The sequence below is a fragment of the Stylophora pistillata genome, chromosome 9, assembly GCF_964205215.1.
Source record: "Stylophora pistillata chromosome 9, jaStyPist1.2, whole genome shotgun sequence".
NCBI lineage: Eukaryota > Metazoa > Cnidaria > Anthozoa > Scleractinia > Pocilloporidae > Stylophora > Stylophora pistillata.
Window position 1 is genome coordinate 2,870,518 of NC_142527.1, and position 19,683 is coordinate 2,890,200.

Sequence of the window (19,683 nt, forward strand, 5' to 3'; positions counted from 1 at the left end):
AGATTACTTCTTATTGTGTCCTACTGTGATGCTCTGTGTGATGATCAAAACGTTTCACTTGAACAAAGCTTGTTTTACCGTCCCTAAACACCTAAAATTACCACAGGAACTAGTACTAAAGGGGTATTACGTCTACTGAATCTCTATGGAAAGCTTATGGAATCAAAACGTCGTTGGAATTTTTTTCTATTTTTCTTTAGCATCGGAAAACTCGCGGATATCCGCAGACTTGACTCCAGACTGGTCCCAACGATTCATTTGTGTCGTCCTTTAAAAAACATTTCATCAGCAATACACGCTACTGAAAACTTTGCAGGGAGAGAGTCCTCATCTCGTCCGTTTTCTCATCCAAAGAAAAAGAACGTGATACTAAGAACTATTCTCGGTCATTTCTTGTCCATTGGCCATGAGCCAAATACGTGCCCCGAAGTATATAAAGTCGAAACTGAAAGAGTTGGTGGTTCTTGGAAAATGAAGGAAGACAGTGACTCAATTGATGAGATTAGGAACGTTGATCAGATGATAAGAGGCGATCAAATGACAGATGTCAATAAAAGAAGCTCTTCTGCCAACCAGAGTGGTGGTATTACCCATCAAGAACAAGATGTTGAAAATCATCAGCGTCATGGTGAAAATATGAATACTTTGGAACAATTTGGGGGATTTTTGGAGTCACCATCTAGACAAGAAACACACAGCTTTATCTGTCCTGGTGGTAATGATGTGGAGTACACCAATTCATCTACAATGAACGCTGAGAGATCTGAATCCTCTCAGAGTCTTATAAATAAAAAAGAAACTGATGAAAGTCCTGATATTAAACCACTTGTCTTGGATACTCCCTTTGATCCAAAGCCAGAGAGTGGACTTGACAATGCAGAATGGACAATTGTGAACAGAGCAAAATACGAACAAAGAATGGGAGACAAACGGAAGGAGAAACCTCAGCTGAATGCATCATTAGAAGATAGCAAATCAGATGCTGCTGGTACATGTGTGAATGGAGACAATGGACTCTTTTCCCCAAGAAACAAGAGGCCTAAAAGGATACAACCAAACTTTTTCTTGGCTGTGCGCATTCATAATCCTCAGATACACACTGGTATCAAGGTTATCCAAGACTCTATTGCCACACACAATAAGAAACTTAAGCCTGCCTTTGTCTCCTTGGCGACATTGCATGTTACCCTAATGGTCATGCACCTTGAGGATGCTAAGGAAATTGAGAAAGCAGGAAGAATATTGCATCAGTGCAAGACATCTTTGGAACCCATCCTAGCCAAAAGTGCAATGATGCTAAGATTTTCTGGTCTTGGCCACTTTCGACAACAAGTTCTCTATGCAAAACTTGAGGAAGAGGGAAGAGACTTTTTGAAATCAGTTGCGGAAATTTTGCGAGAAATATTTACAAAAGAAGGCATCCCTTCCACTGATTCTCGAGAGTACAATCCTCACATGACTGTCATGAAATTAACAGGCCATAACCCACAGTTGAGGAGGAATGGGGTGAAGAAAATCCCAGAGGAGAGTTATTCAAGCTGGGTTGATTTGAATTTTGGGGAAGAGCAAGTGACAGCTTTGCACTTATGTGCAATGGGTGAGAAAGATAGAGATGGATTTTATAAGTGTATGGCAACAGTGACATTTGGTGACTCAGATAAAACATCTTCCAGTTGAACAGAGAAAGAACACAGTCAGTGACATCAAAGGGAAGTCTATGGAACACAAAATATCCTTGGCCAAAATTTGAACTATGATCTCACCATCTAGATTACAGCATGCTTGCTCAGTAGGCCTCCATGTCTGCCAAAGAGTAAAATAGTTAAAAAAAAGGGATTCCATCAGTGCTCCAAAATTTTTTCAGTTATATGTCCTTGTAAATATTACTTTTACTCTCAAGGTTGTGCTTTTTTAATTACACTATTTTAAAAATAAGCACGCACAGGAAGTGTAATTCAATACACATCAAAGAAGTCACACCAGATCACAAATCGTTCATTTTTTTCCTTTTATGGAATGATTCTTTTTTACCAAATTTCATTATTGAAATATTTAAGAGAAATAATAATAAAAGGTCTTAGATAAAAATAAGGATTATCACAATTGTAAGTCTGAGACTGTACTAGTTCAATTTTAGGAAGTCACTGAAATAGAACCTGCAATGAGCCAAGTTTAACGCAAAAAGGATATTTGATAAAACTATGTGTGGTGAAGACTTAGCCAATATTAAAAAACATTTACCAAAGGGAATTTCAGAAAATCTGGAGTCAATTCTACATATTTTGTCAGGCTGATGTCACAAAAATCTGAAAAACATTCACATGCTTTATGTTTTTGTCCTCATGCAAACACACATACCAGCCAAAAAACATGTGTTCATTCATTACTGCAAACACGTTTGCACACAAACCATTTTGAATCATCAAGGGCATCTGGTCTAAAACTCTTAGAAACATCCTAACTTGGATTATTTGTTTTCAGTTTCTTGAGCTCATTCCTACCAAAGCACAAAAATCTGAGCAACACAAATTAAAAACAAAATATTGTGAAAACCTGAAGTGAAACGAAAAAAAATCATTACCTTTTTTTAAACCAAAATCAATAAGTTATTTCTCCACAGTTGCAGATACGACTCACTCGAATGTAACTAGACACACCAAAAAATTGACCCTCTCCAATATTATTGATAAAGTAACACGTGTGTAAAGAAGGCTCTCATTCGTTTTATTTACTGACAATGAAACACGTTGATAATGATTAAAATATGGGTGAAATATAAATAGATTTAGCTCTCCATTCCTAAACAATCTTCTCTATAACCCTACACTAAAAACAGTTTATTGCAGGAGCTTTTCTCTTAGGGTTTATTTAGGATAGGATAAACATCACTCGGGACTAGCCAGCATAACATATTTGATGGAAAAATTTGAGCAAAGTTTGAAAAGTGTGGAAAACTACAAAACTGCTCTCACCCCATAGCGGAGCAACTGATAAGGATTTAATTTGGATATATCAACAAAGTTGAAATGGTAAATTGGCCACCGTAACGATTACAAAAGCTGACGTTTCGAGCGTTAGCCCTTCGTTGGAGCGAATGATAAGGATTTAGCTGACGACGAAGATATTGATGACACATACTACATGACACATTCTACATGACACACGGAGCAAAACTCCATAAAAAGCCCATCAGGACCTATCGGCGATTCTCAAACTTGTATCATCAAGATTTACCAGGGTTAGTACCCTTTTTCAGAGACAAATTTCAAGGAATTTTCCAGGACTTTTCCAGGCTCAGAATGATCTTTCCAGGACTCCAAATTTCACCTTTAACCCCGTTTCATTCACAAGATTTCAAAATCAATACTCCTCTTTACGGTCTACACACATTTCTTTTAACGTAAATTTTGAAACTTTATTGCATGATTTTAGCAAATTTCCAGGACTATCCAGACCCTGTAGTCTTTTTCCAGGACTTCCCAGTCCTGGAAACTCTCAAAAGAAAATTCCAGGACTTTCCAGGTTTTCTAGGACCCGTTCGTACCCTGTTTACCAACGGTCAACGGAATACTATAAAATAAACAAGATCAAGTAGATCAGTCCCGTTTCTAAACGCTTACCTACCGGGGGAGACCCAACTAAATTAAATCCCACTCAAAACGAAAATAGAAGCTGTCCGCCACCCTTTTCGCACCCTATATTATTTGGCACTCTCATTTAAAACCCGTACTCGTTTAATTCAATTAGCACGGAGGGATCAGAAATAATCTGGATCAACCGAAAGTACAAATGAGTTTAACTTCTTCGTCACATGTGCTTGAACGATAACTCGATCAGTTTTTTGTGTTAGCGCATAAACACATGTTACGTCATGTTTGTTGACCAATCAGCGGTTTTTCAGCCGCGTTACTCCAGACTGACCTTAAAGTGCTACTGAAACGTAATTTTCATATCCGAGATTTTTGCAATATAATAGAGTTTGAACGTTATTTGCAAACGCTGTGTACTTTTTTTGGGCCAACGCATACCGGAAAGTACATTTTTAAGCATTCGAAGTTGACCGACTGAGATCAAAATTGGCGGCCATGTTGGCGCGGCCAAAACAGCCCTGTGACGTCACTGGTTGTGTACTTCTGTGAAAGAAGGGTAAAAGCATGGAGTGTGGCTTGCATGTTGGGAGGCCGAAAAAGAGGATTTCGGGCAAAATGCCATCCTCTTCTTATTCATCGGCGGCCACATCGGCATCTTGGCTATCTGCGAGAGGTTCGCCTGGATAGGAAGCAAAATTCCCGACTGATACCGAGAACGAATCGCTACCAGTCTATATAGTTAATCGGCAACTGACGAGATCCACCAGATTAGGATCGAAACCGCGGTCTTGCCTGACCATCAACAGAAAATTTCGAAAGACATTATAACGGCAGATGGGCTACTAAACGCCCCGGGCCAAAGCAATGCCATTCAGAGAATGAAGAAAACATGGAAGCCTCATACGACACCGCCACTGAAGATGATCTACTCGGCAAGTCTGAGGATAACGAACAAATCCCTCTGTACCAAATGCCTAGTAGAACATGCCCAGAATCCCTACAATATAGGGCGAGGGCCAAAATAAGAGCAGACGAGGATTTAAAAAATGAGATAACGCAAATCCCTAACAACGCGGAGCAAGAAACAGTAAAGGCGATCATGTGCTTCTATGAACGTGAAATCGGTCGTTTTAATACCGAAATAAAGAAAAGAAAACGAGCCAAAACGGCTGGAACACATACATACATACATACATACATACATACATACATACATACATAGTTTATTTGATGACGCAGGTTACAGAAAACGCAAGACTGAAGTCCCGATGTGGACCTGCCTATCTACTATTTAAAAACTAAGGTGTATACATGTGAATAAATAGAAAGTCAACAGAAATTAAACAATAAGTAATAATAATAGTACAAATATAAATAGATAATACTATGAACTACAATTTAAGAATATTATTCAAATCCTCTTCGATTCAGTTGATTGTGTGCGGTCAGCCACCTGAAGAGCAAGATCACAAGCAGTCCTCCTTTTCGGTGAAATCCTTTGCGCGAGGTAAAAAAATTAGTGAAAAATAATCTGCTGTTAGCGCAGATATTTGCGTTGAGCGCAATGCATAATGCAAACTCTTGGACTTTGTCTCTACTAGTGCCTCACTCGTGGAACACGTGGGGCACATCACTGATTTTCGACGACTCACACGCGACGGACTTAGCCGAAAAGGAGGAACTACTCAAAACTTATCAACATTGTGGTTAAGGTATGAGTACTAGCCCAAAAGCAAGAACATTTTTCGTGGCTCTGCGCATTTCTAACCCTCAGATATATGACTGTATCAAGAAAATCCAAGATTCCATCGCCGCACACGATCAGAATCTAAAAGGACGTCCCTTGGCGAAATTGCACGTTACCCTAATGTTCATGTATCTTGAAGGTGCAGAGGAAATTGCCAAAGCAGAAAGAATACTGCTGAATCAATGCAAGACAGCATTGGAACCCATGTTTTCCAAAAGGCCCACGACGCTTAGGTTTAAGGGCCTTGACCACTTTTCAGATGCACATCCCCCGGTAATCTACGCAAATCTTGAACAAGAGGGAAGAGACTTTTTGAAATTAGTTAATAAAACTGTGAGTGAAATTTTCACTAAAGAAGGCATCCCTCCCAAAGATTCACCAGAGTTCATTCCTCACATGACTGTTATGAAATCAAAAAGGTATAATGGAGAAATCTCCAACGAGAGCTACAAAAGCTTTGTCGAATGTTGTATGGGAGAACAACCATTGACAAAGCTAACTTTGCACCTATGTCCAGCAAATGGTGAGACAGAAGCAGATGGGTTTTACAAGAGTATGGCAACAATGACCCTTGGTGACCCAGATGAAACATATTCCAGTTGAATAGGAAAATATAAGAACAAAGGGATGAGAACGCATCAACTCACATCACACTAACCTTGGCTAGAGAACAACATGCTGGTCATGTCTGCTATAGGATGCTCTAGAATAGTCCAAAAAATAATGGGATTCCTTCAGTAATGCGAAAATTCGTATTTTTAGTTATAAATCCTTGTAATTTTATTTTTAATCTTATTGATGGCATTAAATTAGGAAGTTCATTAGTCGTTAAATTTAAGCATTTAGTCAGTAATTTTTACATCGAATTTTTAACTGCAAAAATGCTCATGTATGCTTTGGTCTGTTTTTTTTTTAAATGTAAATATGGTGCCTGAAAAAGCATCACTTAAGCTTGTTGAGAGACAAAATGGTTTGCCAAATCCTTAAAAGTTCTTTTCTTGATTTTTCTCATTTCACCACCTGTCAATGACCTGTTGGTTACCTGTCTGGTCTGTTGATTTAGCTGGATAGGTTTTAAATAACTTTGAGAGTTTAAAATGTTTTTTTTTCATTAAATAATATTGTAAAAAGTAGGTTAGATATCCTTCTCTTTCATATTGTAAAGCACTGAAAGGCTTGTGATAAGTGCTATGTAAATTTTACATATTGCTATATATGTGATTTTTGTTATATAACACTTTTTTGACCATTTAACCCTTGGACTGACTAGCATCTAATTTCCTTTTAAAACATCACTCCTGAATCAAAATTTAAGGTCACAAGAATATAGAAAATAATCACCAACCAAAGAAGCTCTTGATTGTTAAACAAATTCTCCTTATCAGCACCATAGGAAATGTATAGAGAACAGTATGGAGAATATGCATGCTGATGTTAGGATGTAAAGGGTAAGACTGTGCACGTACAGGAAGCATAACACATCAAAGAGTTCACACCAAACTGTTTTTTTCCCAATAACAAACTGATTCTGTGTAATCACATTTCCTTGTTGAACCAATAAATGTCCAAGAGAAAAAGGAAGATTACCACTGACATCTATGCTGCTTTAGTTCAATTTTTGTGAAGTCCCATTTCTCTGAAATAGAACCTGCAAACAGATTTTTGTTAAACTTTACCTATGCACTGTTCATCTCACAGGAATGTTAATTCAGAGGCAATATATATGAGTGGCTGATCTAGACCTTGAGCTAAAGGAGGGGGGGGGGCACCTGGTTTTTGTGTGTGTACATGTGCCAGCTCTTCTTCCTTCTTCATTTTTTTCCCCAAATTGGGTGGGGTCCTGGCCCCTCTCCTTGATCTGCCACTGTACATACCTTGTAGATATCCATACAGTCCTAAAATAACAATTATTTTTTTGTATTTGCCAATTTAATGTTTCCAAAAATTGTTCCTTTTATATCTACACTGAAAAGTGTTTTATATTTATTTCTCCCTAATGACTGAGAGCTTAGAACCATCTAGCCCAGTTGCCTTATGACAATCCTATCATATTCTAGGCAAATAAAATATAAGTTGTATTTTCAACTGAAAAAATTTTTCTTCTTGTTTAGTATCCAGTAAATGAAACCAAGGACAAATTTTCAAATTTAAACACCATAAATAATTTTTTTTGTAGTTTTTACAAACTTCTTTTGGCTGTTGATGGTCAGTGGTCCGCTGAAATCAGTTGTTAGTCAGTTATGAAATATATAAATCTGTTTCATAATTGGTGAATAGTCGGCCAAAATTCTACTACCAAATAGTTGCTTGTCAAGTAACTCACAATCAGCACTGTATTGATGTTTTTGGGTATTTATGGTTGGCCAACATTTCATGCGACAATGGTAAGCAATCAGTTAAGTGTTGGTCACCTATTGCCTGACTCTCACTCAGTCATAAGCCAACAATCAGTTAATGATTCCCTGACTACTGTATAACTTTTGGTTAACCCTACCATTACTGACCAAGACAGAATTTCTCCTTAAAATATCGCTAAAATGTCAAGCAAACAAGTGATGAGATTAAAAAAAATATATCAATCAGGGGATTGGTAGTTGATCCAATACTAAATTCTCTAAACTAACATCATAAAAATTGTATAGTAAACAGTTAGGAGAATTATCGATGAGATTTTGGGAGTGGAAGTGCTAATTATGAAGCTACTTTTGACCTAGTATCAACTAAGATATGGATCAAACATTCATTTTTCAGCACACATGATCTGAATAATTAACACCAATTTAAATATGACAAGATTTCCTTAGGGACATCATGTTGCCGTAGGCTTTGTACAACACAGTATTTCTTTATTGTCATGCGGCAAAGAACCCTTAACTCAGCAGGGGAGTCATTCATTTTGTAAACCAACAGATTGGAGACATCTTGGCTTCGATCTTCAATGTTCACATTACAACAGTGAGTGACCAGGAGCTGATGTCCATTCGGAGAAATTGCACAACTTGTATAATTGTCTGTTCCCTTGCTGTGATCCATTCGCAAAAGTTCTTCAGAATCAAATTCAGCCTCGCCCTTTGAAAGGTTGATTTGATGCTTCAAAAAGACTGAAAGTTGTCTCTTGTTGGAGTCAGTTCCACTTTGAGGAATCACAATATAGTTATCATGGGGCGATAGAAAGAACTCATACACTGAAGATGCCAAATGTCCTTCAATGCTCACTTTCTGCAGAAGATTGCCATAAGTGTCCCAAATCAACACTGACTTGCAGTCTTCAAAATCCATCGCTGCCCGATTTTCATTATTTGAGGGCAATTTTATTCGTTGACCACTACACAGTGCAAGAAATAAATTTCCACTTTGGGAATATTTCGCATCAGCTACAAAGTGATAGCCTTTTAGCTGTGTCTCTGCAGTAACTTTGAGCGACTCCACGTCGATAAAAACCAAACCAATGAAAAACACATAGGAACCCCTCCCTGTGATGGCTATGCTCTTCTGATCAGGGCTAAAATCTAGCAACTTCCATGAGAATGGATGATTCATTAACTCCATTTCACTACTTCTGATATGACGAACACAATGGATTTGAAAACAATTCGACTCTGCTGATCTCTTTTCTTCGACAGTCATTTCCAACAAAATGAATTGCCCGCCGTTTAAAATCGCACCAAGCCAGTAGCCACCATTCCGCAACGCTGATACTTTCATGAGGTTGATGCTACCTCCCCAGTGAAAATTATTACTATTTTGTCGCTGACACTTGTCCAATATCAGTTCCATTTCTTTGAGAAGCTTTCCATCTTTGCAATCTGTATCAGGGCATGAGAACACAAGAACACAAATTCGAAAATCTTCTAAACGAGCGAAAACGTTCAACAGTGGACAATCGAAAGTCGCAGTTAAATCGCAAAAGATTTCAAGCACAGCGCAAGGAAAGACCAAATTACAGCAAAATTCACTTTCAATGTTTGCACTTAGTAAGTTCAGAAATTTTAAACTGACGTGGACTCGTCTTGTAGCTCCTGGTGAAAAATCATCTTCCAGTCGATCCGTGGTGCGAACTATAACTGCAAGGTTGATATCTTCGCGTGTTATCCAAGCAACTTTGTCGTTGGTTTTGAAGTAAAAAGGTACCTGTGCTTCAGTGAGAAGTTTTAGTGTTCCTTCGTCCCCGCTGTCCTCCATGTTCGATCACACAAAACACGTCACGCCAACTATCAATTTCTAAATTGTGAAAAAATGTTCTCCACCTGCTTCCATACTTGGGACGTTTTACCTTAATATTGCGACATCGAAAAAGAAATGTTTCAACAAAATTACAACTGGTTGCGAACGACCAATACAGCATTCGGGAAATTGTAACATAATTCTTGGTTACACTATTACGCAATGCTTTGCATGACGGTGACCGTGATGGTCACGCAAACATTACAACTTCGCTCCCAGGGTCTTTTGCCTCCCCAAGATGGAACCCAGACAGTTTCATTATACTACTTCACAAGCTGGATTTTCTGGCTTTGTCGTAATGTGTTTAATGATCTGTACATCAAATGGATTCTCCCAAGACAAAGTTAACGTTCTATTTATAGTAGCAGACGATCTGAGACCTGCGCTAGGCAGCTATGGGAATACTGTGGTACAAACTCCGAACCTTGACAAGCTTGCACAGCGTTCGATTCGCTTTACCACAGCTGCTTCGCAGCAAGCTGTCTGTGCTCCGAGCCGAATCTCATTCCTTACTGGCAGGAGGCCAGACACAACGAAGCTACTGGGCAACAAGGGGGCTATCTATTGGAGGGTGAACGCAGGAAATTTCACCTCTTTACCACAACATTTCAAGGATGCTGGTTATTTTACCGCTTCTGCAGGAAAAGTTTTTCATCCAGGTATACCAAAATGTGATTAACCGCATGGTGCAGCCACATGTCGTGCTAATTAATTTGCTAACGTTGCAATTTTGGAGAATTCACATTCCCATTTTCGTGTTTTAGATTTTAATTTCAAGTGGGCCTTATTATCTTCCATTCTCAACCATGAAAAAAGCTAGTCCACAGACCCCCAACTATGGAACAGATTCCCTACTTCCATTAGGTATGACTTCACCAATACCAGAATTTTTCCTGTTGCCAAAGCCAGATATCTTCACTGCATGCTGCATACAGCATAATATTTCAATTTCTCCTATGGTTTGGCTTCCCTTGTTCATTAATCTTTCAGTATTAACTACCACTATATGGCCCCTCACTATTTTATTATTGGAGTTTTATCAATTGAGTTACTGATGTAAGTTGGCCACCGTAAAGAGTTTTAAAAGCTGATGTTTCAAGCGTTAGCTAGCCCCTCGTCAGAGCGAATGGAAGAATGTTGGGTTGTGTGCCTGTTTGTGTGCAGAAACTGGAGCTCTGTTATTGGTGGAAACATGGCCACAAGGAAAACAAGAATAAATTAGTAGAATGAAAAGTGTTGGTTGATACCATTGGGATTAAGAGTGTTGATTTGAAAGATAAAGTTTTGTTGTGTTTTGCGGCTTTCCAAACTACCTGAATGTAGGGAAAGGCCATAGACCACCATATGTTGCTTGGTTACCCTGGTTGTTTGTTTCAGGGAGAGCATCAAACTTTACTGATGACTATCCATATAGTTGGTCCATTCCACCTTATCATGCCTCAACGCATGCTTACAAAAATGCAGCGGTGAGTTTGTTTAGAATTACTCAGTATTGGAATTCTCAATATATCTCAAGATCTCATTTACAGTCCTCCTTGCTGTCTACTATACAATTCCTAGGACATTAATTCAGAGAATTTGGTATTGGATCGATTAATACTCCTTTTTTTCAAATTTTTTTTTATTCTTATCACTTGTCTGCTTGATATTGTATTGAAATATATGGTATTGAAATATATTGGGGTTAGGAGAAATTATGTCTTAGTCACTCATGATAGTTAGAGGGTTAACAAGTTATTACTGAGTACTAACCTTTCTTTCCTTTGATTTCCTCTTTTAAGGTGTGTCCAGGTGTAGACGGTAAACTACACGTCAACATTGTATGTCCAGTTGATATTAAAAAGCAACCAGAGAAAACACTGCCAGACATTCAGAGCACTCAGTTTGCTTTAAATTTCTTAAAAAATTACACAACTTCAAAAAACAGCAATCAACCATTTTTCCTGGCTGTTGGCTACCACAAGCCACACATCCCTCTGAAATTTCCCAAACAATTCCTTGACTTGTACCCCATAGAGAAGATCCAAGTGGCAGCAGACCCTTTACTTCCCTTTCACTTACCGCCAGTGGCTTATGAACCATGGACTGACCTGCGATGGAGAGATGACATTGCAGCACTAAATCTGAGTTTTCCCTATGAACGCATGCCAGATTTTTATGCGAAAAGGATCATTCAAAGCTATTATGCTGCAACAACTTACATGGACAGTCTAGTCGGACAGTTACTGATAGCTTTAGATGAGTATGGCCTTGCAAGCAATACAATTGTGAGCTTTGTGGGAGATCATGGTAAGATTTGGGGTGAACATTCCTGCTTTCTGATTTCATGAAGCGAAAGGACAATAACTAATAGCTTTATTGATTAGAAATAGTGCTCTCACATTATTATAACCTAATACACATTAGTAGATGAATTTACCCCCACTGGTTTGCAATTCATTGAACCTTTTAAATCCCAGAGGTGATGAACATGTAACTTCTCCCAATATCCAACATTTTCCAGCAAATAGTTAATGACATTAGTACATAAACTTATCATGTGGAAGTCATTGTTTTAATCTGATGCTAAATTCCTGTAACTAATTTTCATGGAAATGTGCAGCATCTTGAAGGGAGAATTGACAATCACATCTTGAAGGTTTAAGGGTTAGGTGTGATCCACTGGGTGAATTAGAAGTGGAGTTTGAAAAAAACCCTCTTTTGTTGTCCTTCTGAAGTAGACTTTCCTGAACCATTGACTTTTTTTACTCACCAAAAGGAGAGAATATTATTTATCATATGACCTGTCTGGTCTGTGCACAATCCCATAGAAAACCATAGTGAAAGGTGATATGTGTAGGGCTGGATTGGTTGGTTTGAGCCAGTCCAGAAAAAGCCGTCTGGCTCTTTTGCACTGTTTAGTGTGACATTTTTCATTTTTGGTGCAAAAATGAGTGACAGCAGTGAGCAGAAGTGAAGAAATAAGTCATGTTTTTTGATTACTTGTGAATTTTCTTGTTCTGACTCAAAAAAATGTTGCATAATTTTTTTGTTGTTTTCCCTTGCGTTCATGATGCATGGACCTTACTGCACTAGATCTATACAGGTAATGACCTTGAGCCAAATATTTTCCAATCCAACCCTCCCACTCAGTCAATAAGTACATATTATTATATACCTAGACTTTCACTCAACAAAATGAGCACTGTGATTGGTTGATTCTTGGTCACATCCTCCTGATCAAATGTATCTCGACCCAGGATACAATTGCGCAGTTGTTGCCTGCGTGCAACAAGAGTGTGTTTTTTGCCTTACAATTGTATAAGGAAAAGTCTAAAGATATAACAAAGCACTTAATGTATGGTCCCTCAGGAAACTAGTTAGTTTTGTTTTCCCTCAACTTCATCCCGGGGAAACATCAGGACACTCTGGAAAACAAAACAAACTGTTTCCTGGGGGACCATACATTAAGTGTATAATATTTTCTGCCAACTTTATGGATGGATAGACATGGGTAATGAATATATAGGAACCCTTATGAACCTTTTTTTTATATACAACCTACTGATTTTCACTAGGTTTTTTTATTTGTTGTTATTTTTTATTACTGTTGTGAATCTTCTTTGAAGTAGTTATATACACTTTGGCTTCATTATTCTTGCATATCTACTGAACAAGTTCTGCCCTCAAATAACCACCCTATGGATAAGTAAATATATCTTATTACTAGACATTTTGTTGTGTAGTATCGCTGAGTATTTTTATGAGTTGTGCTGTATTCTGACGAGCCCGTAGGGTGAGTCAAAATACAAACAAGGGGTAAAAATACTCAGCAATACTACACAACAAAACGTCTAATAAGAGACTTATTATCCAACATGCCAAATTGCTATTTCAGTGTGGGTGAATTTCGCGGATATTTCTGGCGTACAAATATCTCGTCTCAAGCAATATTTGTACTCTACGAAGCACAGTTGGATAATAAAAGGGTTTATTACAATTCCTCTGTACTTTCTCCTGTTGACACATTACGCTAGAAATGGGGGACACTGTCAACACTGTAATTAAATGTGAGAATTCATTGTTGCAGTATTACTAGATTTGAAGGTACGAAAACCAAAAACTACTTGATTGCAGGTTGGGCATTAGGCGAACACCAAGAGTGGTCAAAATTCAGTAACTTCAGAGTAGCCACTAATGTGCCTCTTGTGATCCATGTACCTGGTGTAACAGATAACAGAGACCATGGAGGCTCAGGAATTGTATCTGATGCACTTGTAGAATTAGTGGACTTATTTCCAACTCTTGCAGAACTGGCTGCACTAAAAGTGCCAGGTAAACACTTAGAATATATCTCTCATCGTGTGAACAGATTAGGCTAAGTTGTAGAGGTAAATGAGTCATAACTGCTAAAGCTTTTTTTTGGAAAACTGAAGTATTTGAAAGAAAACAAAGTACTGTATTTTTGGAAAACTAAGTTTTAGTTATTTGACATTGTAAATTAAGCTGAAAAGCCTTTTTGAGGAGATTAATAAAGTTATTATTCAAACTGATTACTGAAATTCTTAATATTTTGCAGATCTATGCCCAGATGACTCTTCAAACATCACTTTGTGTTCAGAGGGTCTCAGTTTTGCTCCTCTTTTGAAGAATTTAAGCTTGCCCTGGAAAAAGGCTATCTTCAGTCAATATCCAAGGTAAAGATTGATTTAGCAGTGACTTAATACTACTTACAAAAAATTTACTGTGTTGCAAGTATAGGAAATTGCATCTGAGTGTTAACAAAAATTAAGCTAGTTCAATCCCTTTGTTCCTAGAAAAATTATAAAAAGATATAACTTGTCCCTAAGATTTTGATATATTAACCAGCAAACTGGTGGTAAAAAATTATAACTGATGGAGGTACATATTTCAGCTAAACCCAGCTTGGGTGTTGAATTAATTTAACACCAACTTATCTTACCTTATTAAATAGGAATGGTAGGGGAGAAAGAAAAATTCACACCTTAGGAAAGAAAGGGTTAAAGCACCCCCAGTAGCCCAAGAGTGACTAGCATCTAATTTCTCTGAACAATATCACCCTTGAATCACACTTTGAGGTCCAGAGAATAAAGGGAATGAAGCTCTTGATTGATAAACAAATCCTCCTTGTCAGCACCCTAGGAAATGTCTGGAGAACAGTATGGAGCTTATGTGTACTGATCAATGTAAGGGTGTTTTAGGGTTTAAATGAAACCTTTTGTGTTCCAATGTTTTTCATCACTCATTTTGGAATCAATTTCAAAAAATTACTTACTGTACAGTGATAATCTCAAACTCTTTGATCTTGTATAAAGGCTGAAAGTTTCTAAAGAAACTGTGGTGCTGCGTTGGTGGGGGTAACAAGGTAATTTGGTTATATCGACTAAGTTGAAATTGTAAATTAGCCACCATAACGAATAAAAAAGCTGATGTTTCAAGCGTTAGCCTTTCATCTGATGAAGGGCTAACGCTCGAAACATCAGCTCTTTTATTCTTTGATCTTGTGCCCAGACCATCAGATGAACCACAAGAAAACACCTGTGAGCCTCTGCCTTCTGAGATGACAATTATGGGATACTCCATGCAGACAAGTCGTTATCATTACACTGAGTGGATACAATATGAACATAAAACACAGAAGGGGAACTGGTCAAATATACATGCCAGGGAATTGTATATAGATCCAAGGGATGACCGAAATGTAGCATCCTTGCCTGATTTTTCAGATCTTGTCCAGGAGTTGTCAAATCAACTGAGGAAAGGCTGGAGAAATGCCTTGCCAGAAAACAATTATGTTCATGTGTAAATCACACATAATTTCATTAATCTACACATCTTTTTGGCTGGTTTAAAGCCTGGTTTTCTCATGTAGGGAGAATCCCAGATGATCAGTAATCCCACTGTTTCCCAACTCTTCTAGATTTTGCCAATATGTGGAAAGATTGCCAGATTCCTCTGCATGCATTTTTTGTGACTCGGGGTGCTGCAGCTATACAACCGAAGTCCTAGAAATCTGGAGCATATTGGGAAAATAGAAATATGACATAAATTATGAAAACCAGGGCTTAAACCAAGCCATAACATTTTTCTCTTATCCCAAATTGAAACTTTGATTACAGTAAGCATCCTCCAGCCAGCAATGTTTTATAAAATAAAGCTTTTTGTATTCTCAGACAAACTAGTTACAACCAGAGAAATTAAAGTTCATTTTTATAAATTCAAATTTACATTTATCATAAGCATTTCAAAATCATTCACTTTTCTCAGGAATTATTAATTACAAGGGGATAAAATTTTACATAAATTATATTGTTTTTATTACAAAATGGAAAATTGAGATTTTTTTAATGTACTGAAAGTCATTGAATTCATAAAAGTGTGCATTTTTTTTAAAAAAAGATAGTTGCTAAACTTCAAGTTGATCAACAATCAAGTTCAAATTAAGGAAAAGTTTATTTGCGGCAATCAAAAGCCAATATTATTGAAAGCACTATTAAGACTGAGTTGGAAATGTATGCAACAATGTAATTCAACAAGGTCATTAGTTTCTAAAGAAACTGTTTTACTGTGTTGACATGAAAAAATTGAAACAATTTCAAGGTTATCAACACAATTACCTGCTGATAAAGGTCTGTAAACTGCCACAGCAAATGTTTAAGAGCTGATTACTGTATTCTTGCTTTTCATGCAAGCAGAATGACTCTGGGGTAAACAAAAAGCTTTTTTTGGCATGGAAAGTCTGTTAGACAAACTAAGACCATACATTAGCCCTGGGTCAGAGCAAATTTGCTTGAAAGGATATGGGCCAATGCTTAAAATGTCAGCTTTTTAAAATTTGCCACAGCAGTTTATCCACCTTCTTGATAAGCTCACAGTCAATAACCTTCTAATTGTAAACAAAGTAGATCATCTTACATAAGAATGATAAGAATGTTGCAACCATGTACTGGATAATGATTTATATACACAGAGAGTAGTTTGTAACATACTGTCAAAGCAATGTTTGAAATAAAGGAGAAATAGCTATTCACAGCTTAATAAATACAAATGCAGTGGTCAAAGTTGTGTTGACATTATTGTATGAGAATTTCTTGATTTATCGTAGAGAGTCTCTCGATTGACCTCTCTTTACAACTGGTTAAATTTATAGACAGCATAAACAAGTTACTGCAAGTGACTACACATACTTAAACATCTAACAGGCTGGTTTAAATAGTGATTGCTGGAATTTGTTTTGATTGCAGTATCTTGAACTTCCTCGCCTTGCATGTCAACATCACTGTTCTTAGAAGGGAGACAACTGTTGTAACCTGTGCTTTTAAAAGCTTCATCATGAACATGCCCATGCAGAAACCCATTTGTGCTGTGTGTCAATTGATTTTCCCCACGTGAAATGTTTAGATTGTGATTCACAGCATTTGGACCAAGTATCTCAACATGATCGAAATATTTCACAACACCTAAAATTGAAAATAAAATAAAAATAAAAATGACACTTGTTTAATTGTCTTGAACTATTAACAGGTTGATTTTTTCCTAACCCTTTGATCCCTGAGAGGGACTAGCTTCTAATTTTTCCTAATTTTCTCCTCGATCAAACATTAAAGTGCACCTAAACCCAAAATTTTTTTTTCGCTTAACAAAATAAGCTTATTTTTTGGAGTATTTCTGTGCAAAAATTTTTTAATTTGCTCAAATCTTTAATTTTCTATGCCCAGTCAAAATACGGAAAATCGGCCGCCATCTTGCCCCACGACCGAGTTTAAAGAAGAATGGCTCTAGCGGGTAATGTGACGTCAAATCGAGAACACGAAAGTCTGCCTCTCACACATTTTCACTTGTTTGGGAAGATTGTCGTCGATATTGTCCGAAATATGCCGACTAGGTGTGTTGTATGAAGAATGTATGAAGCGTGATACCCTCTTGCAAATTTCGCACGTTGCTACATCCTTCTACAACACACTTAGTCGACATATTTTCGGACAATTATCGACTACAACCTTCCCAAACAAGTGAAAATGTGTGAAATGCAGACTTTCGTGTTCTCGATTTGACGTCACATTACCCACTAGAGCCATTCCTCTTTAAACTCGGTCGTGGGGCAAGATGGCGGCCGATTTTCCGTATTTTGACTGGGCATAGAAAATTGAAGATTTGAGCAAATAAAAAAATTTTTGCGCAGAAATACTCAAAAAAATAAGCTTACTTCGTTAAGCGAAAAAATTTTTTTGGGTGTAGGTGCACTTTAAGGGTCACAAGAATAAAGGAAGTGATCACCATTGATTGTTCAACAGATTCTCCTTGTCAGCACCTTAGGAAACGTATATATAACAGTATGGAGGATATGCATTCTGATGCTAGGGTGTAAAGGGTCAAGCCTTGTGGGTTGAAGGGTTAGGGACTTAGATGTAGACGTATTGATGGAGAAAGCAATTTCATCTTAGGGGCCGACCATTTAACTTTTGAGGGGAGGGGGGTGGGTGATTTCTGGTCATCAAGAAATTTTTTTTCTAGCAATCTGCTGTGCAAGATATTTTTTTCTGAATTTTTGGTACATTTTTTCTGTTACATTTGGGCTGCCTGCATTTTTTTTCTTCCAGCAAGTGCTTGCAGGGAATATATTTTCAAAATCACCCACCCCCCCTTAAGCGTTAAATGGTTGGCCCCTCAGGGACCAATATCTCAGAGAATGGCTAACTCACTCAACAAAGTCTAGTTGGGTTAGGGATATAATCCTGTGAGAAAATACCAACCATTTCTAGGTCTTTTTACTTGCTCTGTGCGGTCTCCATCATCAAGTAGTCTTTTACTTTTTCTCTGACTGGACACTGGAATTTAAGATAATTCATCAGTTATGAAGAAATAAAGTGTAAAGAAGTGCTGAGCTAACAATTTTTGAAAAAAGAAAACAAAAAATTGAAACCAACAGGACCTACTAGAAATACAGGTATTTTACATTTACTAAATTAAATATAGATTTAGCCAAGCCTAAAAGCGAAGCTCCCAAGTTCGTAATATTAATGATAACATAAAAGATGTGCATTTGCCAAGACTCGCCTGAGACACCCCTTCCTTCGTTTTGATAGTCTCCCCTACCCTAACCATGCAATCTGAAGGCAAATACATACGCTCAGTCAGTCACATGACAACCAAACAAAAAGGTTGACCATATTCCATGGGTATGCAGGAGCTCTACCCCATGCGTGCAAAGCACACATGGGAGCCCCACTAAAAAGTATTTATTGTTTCAAAACTAGCCTTACACTAACTTTCCAACTTACTAGCCAAGTGGCTGGTGACATCTTAGATGCTACAACAATGTCAGTTCATTTACTAGCCAAACTGGCTAGTGGAAGCCAAAAACCACTGACCAAAATTGAATTTCTACTAGTCTGTGGCTAGTGGGCTACTGTTAGTGTCGAGCCCTGCTCACCCAAGGAGTGCTCTGTACATATGAAATTTAAAAAATAGAGCAAAAACTGTAGATGCTCTTCCACATGTATTTTGACTAGCAGATCATTGTAAAGGTATGACTGACCAAGAAAATGTTTACCTGTGGCAGAGCTGTGATTTCTCAAGAACTGAACACTTTGTTCAAACCCAAGCAAGGAGGCAAGGTCACAGGGTGTTTGCCGGTACATGTTAAATGTACTGAAAAACAACAGAGGCTGGTTATGCTCCACTCACAATCAACACTGTCTCACACTGTACCCAAAGGTTAACCTTTACCCCCAGAGATGTGATTAAGGAGCAAATTCTCCTTTTGATTACAATTTGTCATATTTAGTTTTACCCCAACTGCACTGTACCGGGTTAGATATGCATGGTCTAGACCATGTGCTTGCTCACAAGTGAGTAAAATTTTGTGTTTCCACTGATCACGTTTTTTCTCTCAGGCTTACAAATCTAGTAAGTAGTATTTTGTTTTGTTTTGTTTCTTCATTCAATGTTGTTTTCTTTTTAGTCAAACCAGATTGAACATATTGTATGAGTCAGATTGAACAGATTAGACAGATCATATATTGAGTTGAGCATTTATCTAAAACTCCTTACAATTAATTAAAGTATATTCTTTAGCAAACAGGTGATAGGATTGATAGATATCAGTCAGCTGCACATCAG

The 19,683-nt window shown here is 37.6% G+C and overlaps 4 protein-coding genes across 6 annotated transcripts in view; 2 read left to right on the forward strand and 2 right to left on the reverse strand.

Annotated features, from left to right (window-relative positions):
* The first annotated feature begins 25 nt into the window (after window positions 1-25).
* LOC111326672 (uncharacterized) lies at window positions 26-2,250 on the forward strand. Its single transcript, XM_022930731.2, is given in 2 exon segments — window positions 26-86; window positions 89-2,250. Coding segments are annotated over 2 exon segments (1,647 nt in total). The 5' UTR covers window positions 26-28; the 3' UTR covers window positions 1,678-2,250.
* Window positions 2,251-6,826: 4,576 nt separating this feature from the next.
* LOC148722793 (uncharacterized) lies at window positions 6,827-9,726 on the reverse strand. The gene has a single exon (XM_088732339.1). The coding sequence runs from the start codon at window positions 9,517-9,519 to the stop codon at window positions 8,107-8,109; it is 1,413 nt and encodes a 470-aa protein (XP_088588465.1). The 5' UTR covers window positions 9,520-9,726; the 3' UTR covers window positions 6,827-8,106.
* Window positions 9,727-9,781: 55 nt separating this feature from the next.
* On the forward strand, window positions 9,782-16,622 carry LOC111326384 (iduronate 2-sulfatase). 2 transcript variants are annotated; one of them, XM_022930377.2, is made up of 7 exons: window positions 10,039-10,220; window positions 10,326-10,425; window positions 10,939-11,027; window positions 11,343-11,850; window positions 13,678-13,875; window positions 14,120-14,237; window positions 15,073-16,622. In XM_022930377.2, the coding sequence occupies exons 1-7, from the start codon at window positions 10,176-10,178 to the stop codon at window positions 15,365-15,367; spliced, it is 1,353 nt and encodes a 450-aa protein (XP_022786112.1). In that variant the 5' UTR covers window positions 10,039-10,175; the 3' UTR covers window positions 15,368-16,622. The 2 variants fall into 2 exon arrangements, with proteins under 2 accessions (XP_022786105.2, XP_022786112.1); XM_022930370.2 differs by lacking the exon at window positions 10,326-10,425 and having other exon boundaries at window positions 9,782-10,220.
* LOC111326402 (uncharacterized) overlaps window positions 15,996-19,683 on the reverse strand; it is an 11,414-nt gene continuing 7,726 nt past the window's right edge. Inside the window, exons 4-6 of one of the 2 annotated variants that reach the window (XM_088732342.1) lie at window positions 19,115-19,212; window positions 18,313-18,389; window positions 15,996-17,016 (exon numbers count right to left, since the gene is read on the reverse strand). In XM_088732342.1, coding sequence (XP_088588468.1) covers window positions 16,726-17,016; window positions 18,313-18,389; window positions 19,115-19,212 — 466 coding nt within the window. In that variant the 3' untranslated portion in view covers window positions 15,996-16,725. Of the gene's footprint in view, window positions 17,022-18,312; window positions 18,390-19,114; window positions 19,213-19,683 lie in introns of both variants that reach the window. The other variant, XM_022930389.2, reaches the window with a different exon arrangement.

Excerpts from the sequence above, each read along its gene's own strand:
- LOC148722793 (XM_088732339.1), bottom strand. The coding sequence starts at position 9,519 with ATGGAGGACAGCGGGGACGAAGGAACACTAAAACTTCTCACTGAAGCA.
- LOC111326384 (XM_022930370.2), top strand. The coding sequence starts at position 9,800 with ATGGAACCCAGACAGTTTCATTATACTACTTCACAAGCTGGATTTTCT. Across the intron at positions 11,851-13,677 it reads GAGCTTTGTGGGAGATCATG|GTTGGGCATTAGGCGAACAC; the intron begins GTAAGATTTGGG and ends ACTTGATTGCAG. Across the intron at positions 14,238-15,072 it reads ATCTTCAGTCAATATCCAAG|ACCATCAGATGAACCACAAG; the intron begins GTAAAGATTGAT and ends TCTTGTGCCCAG.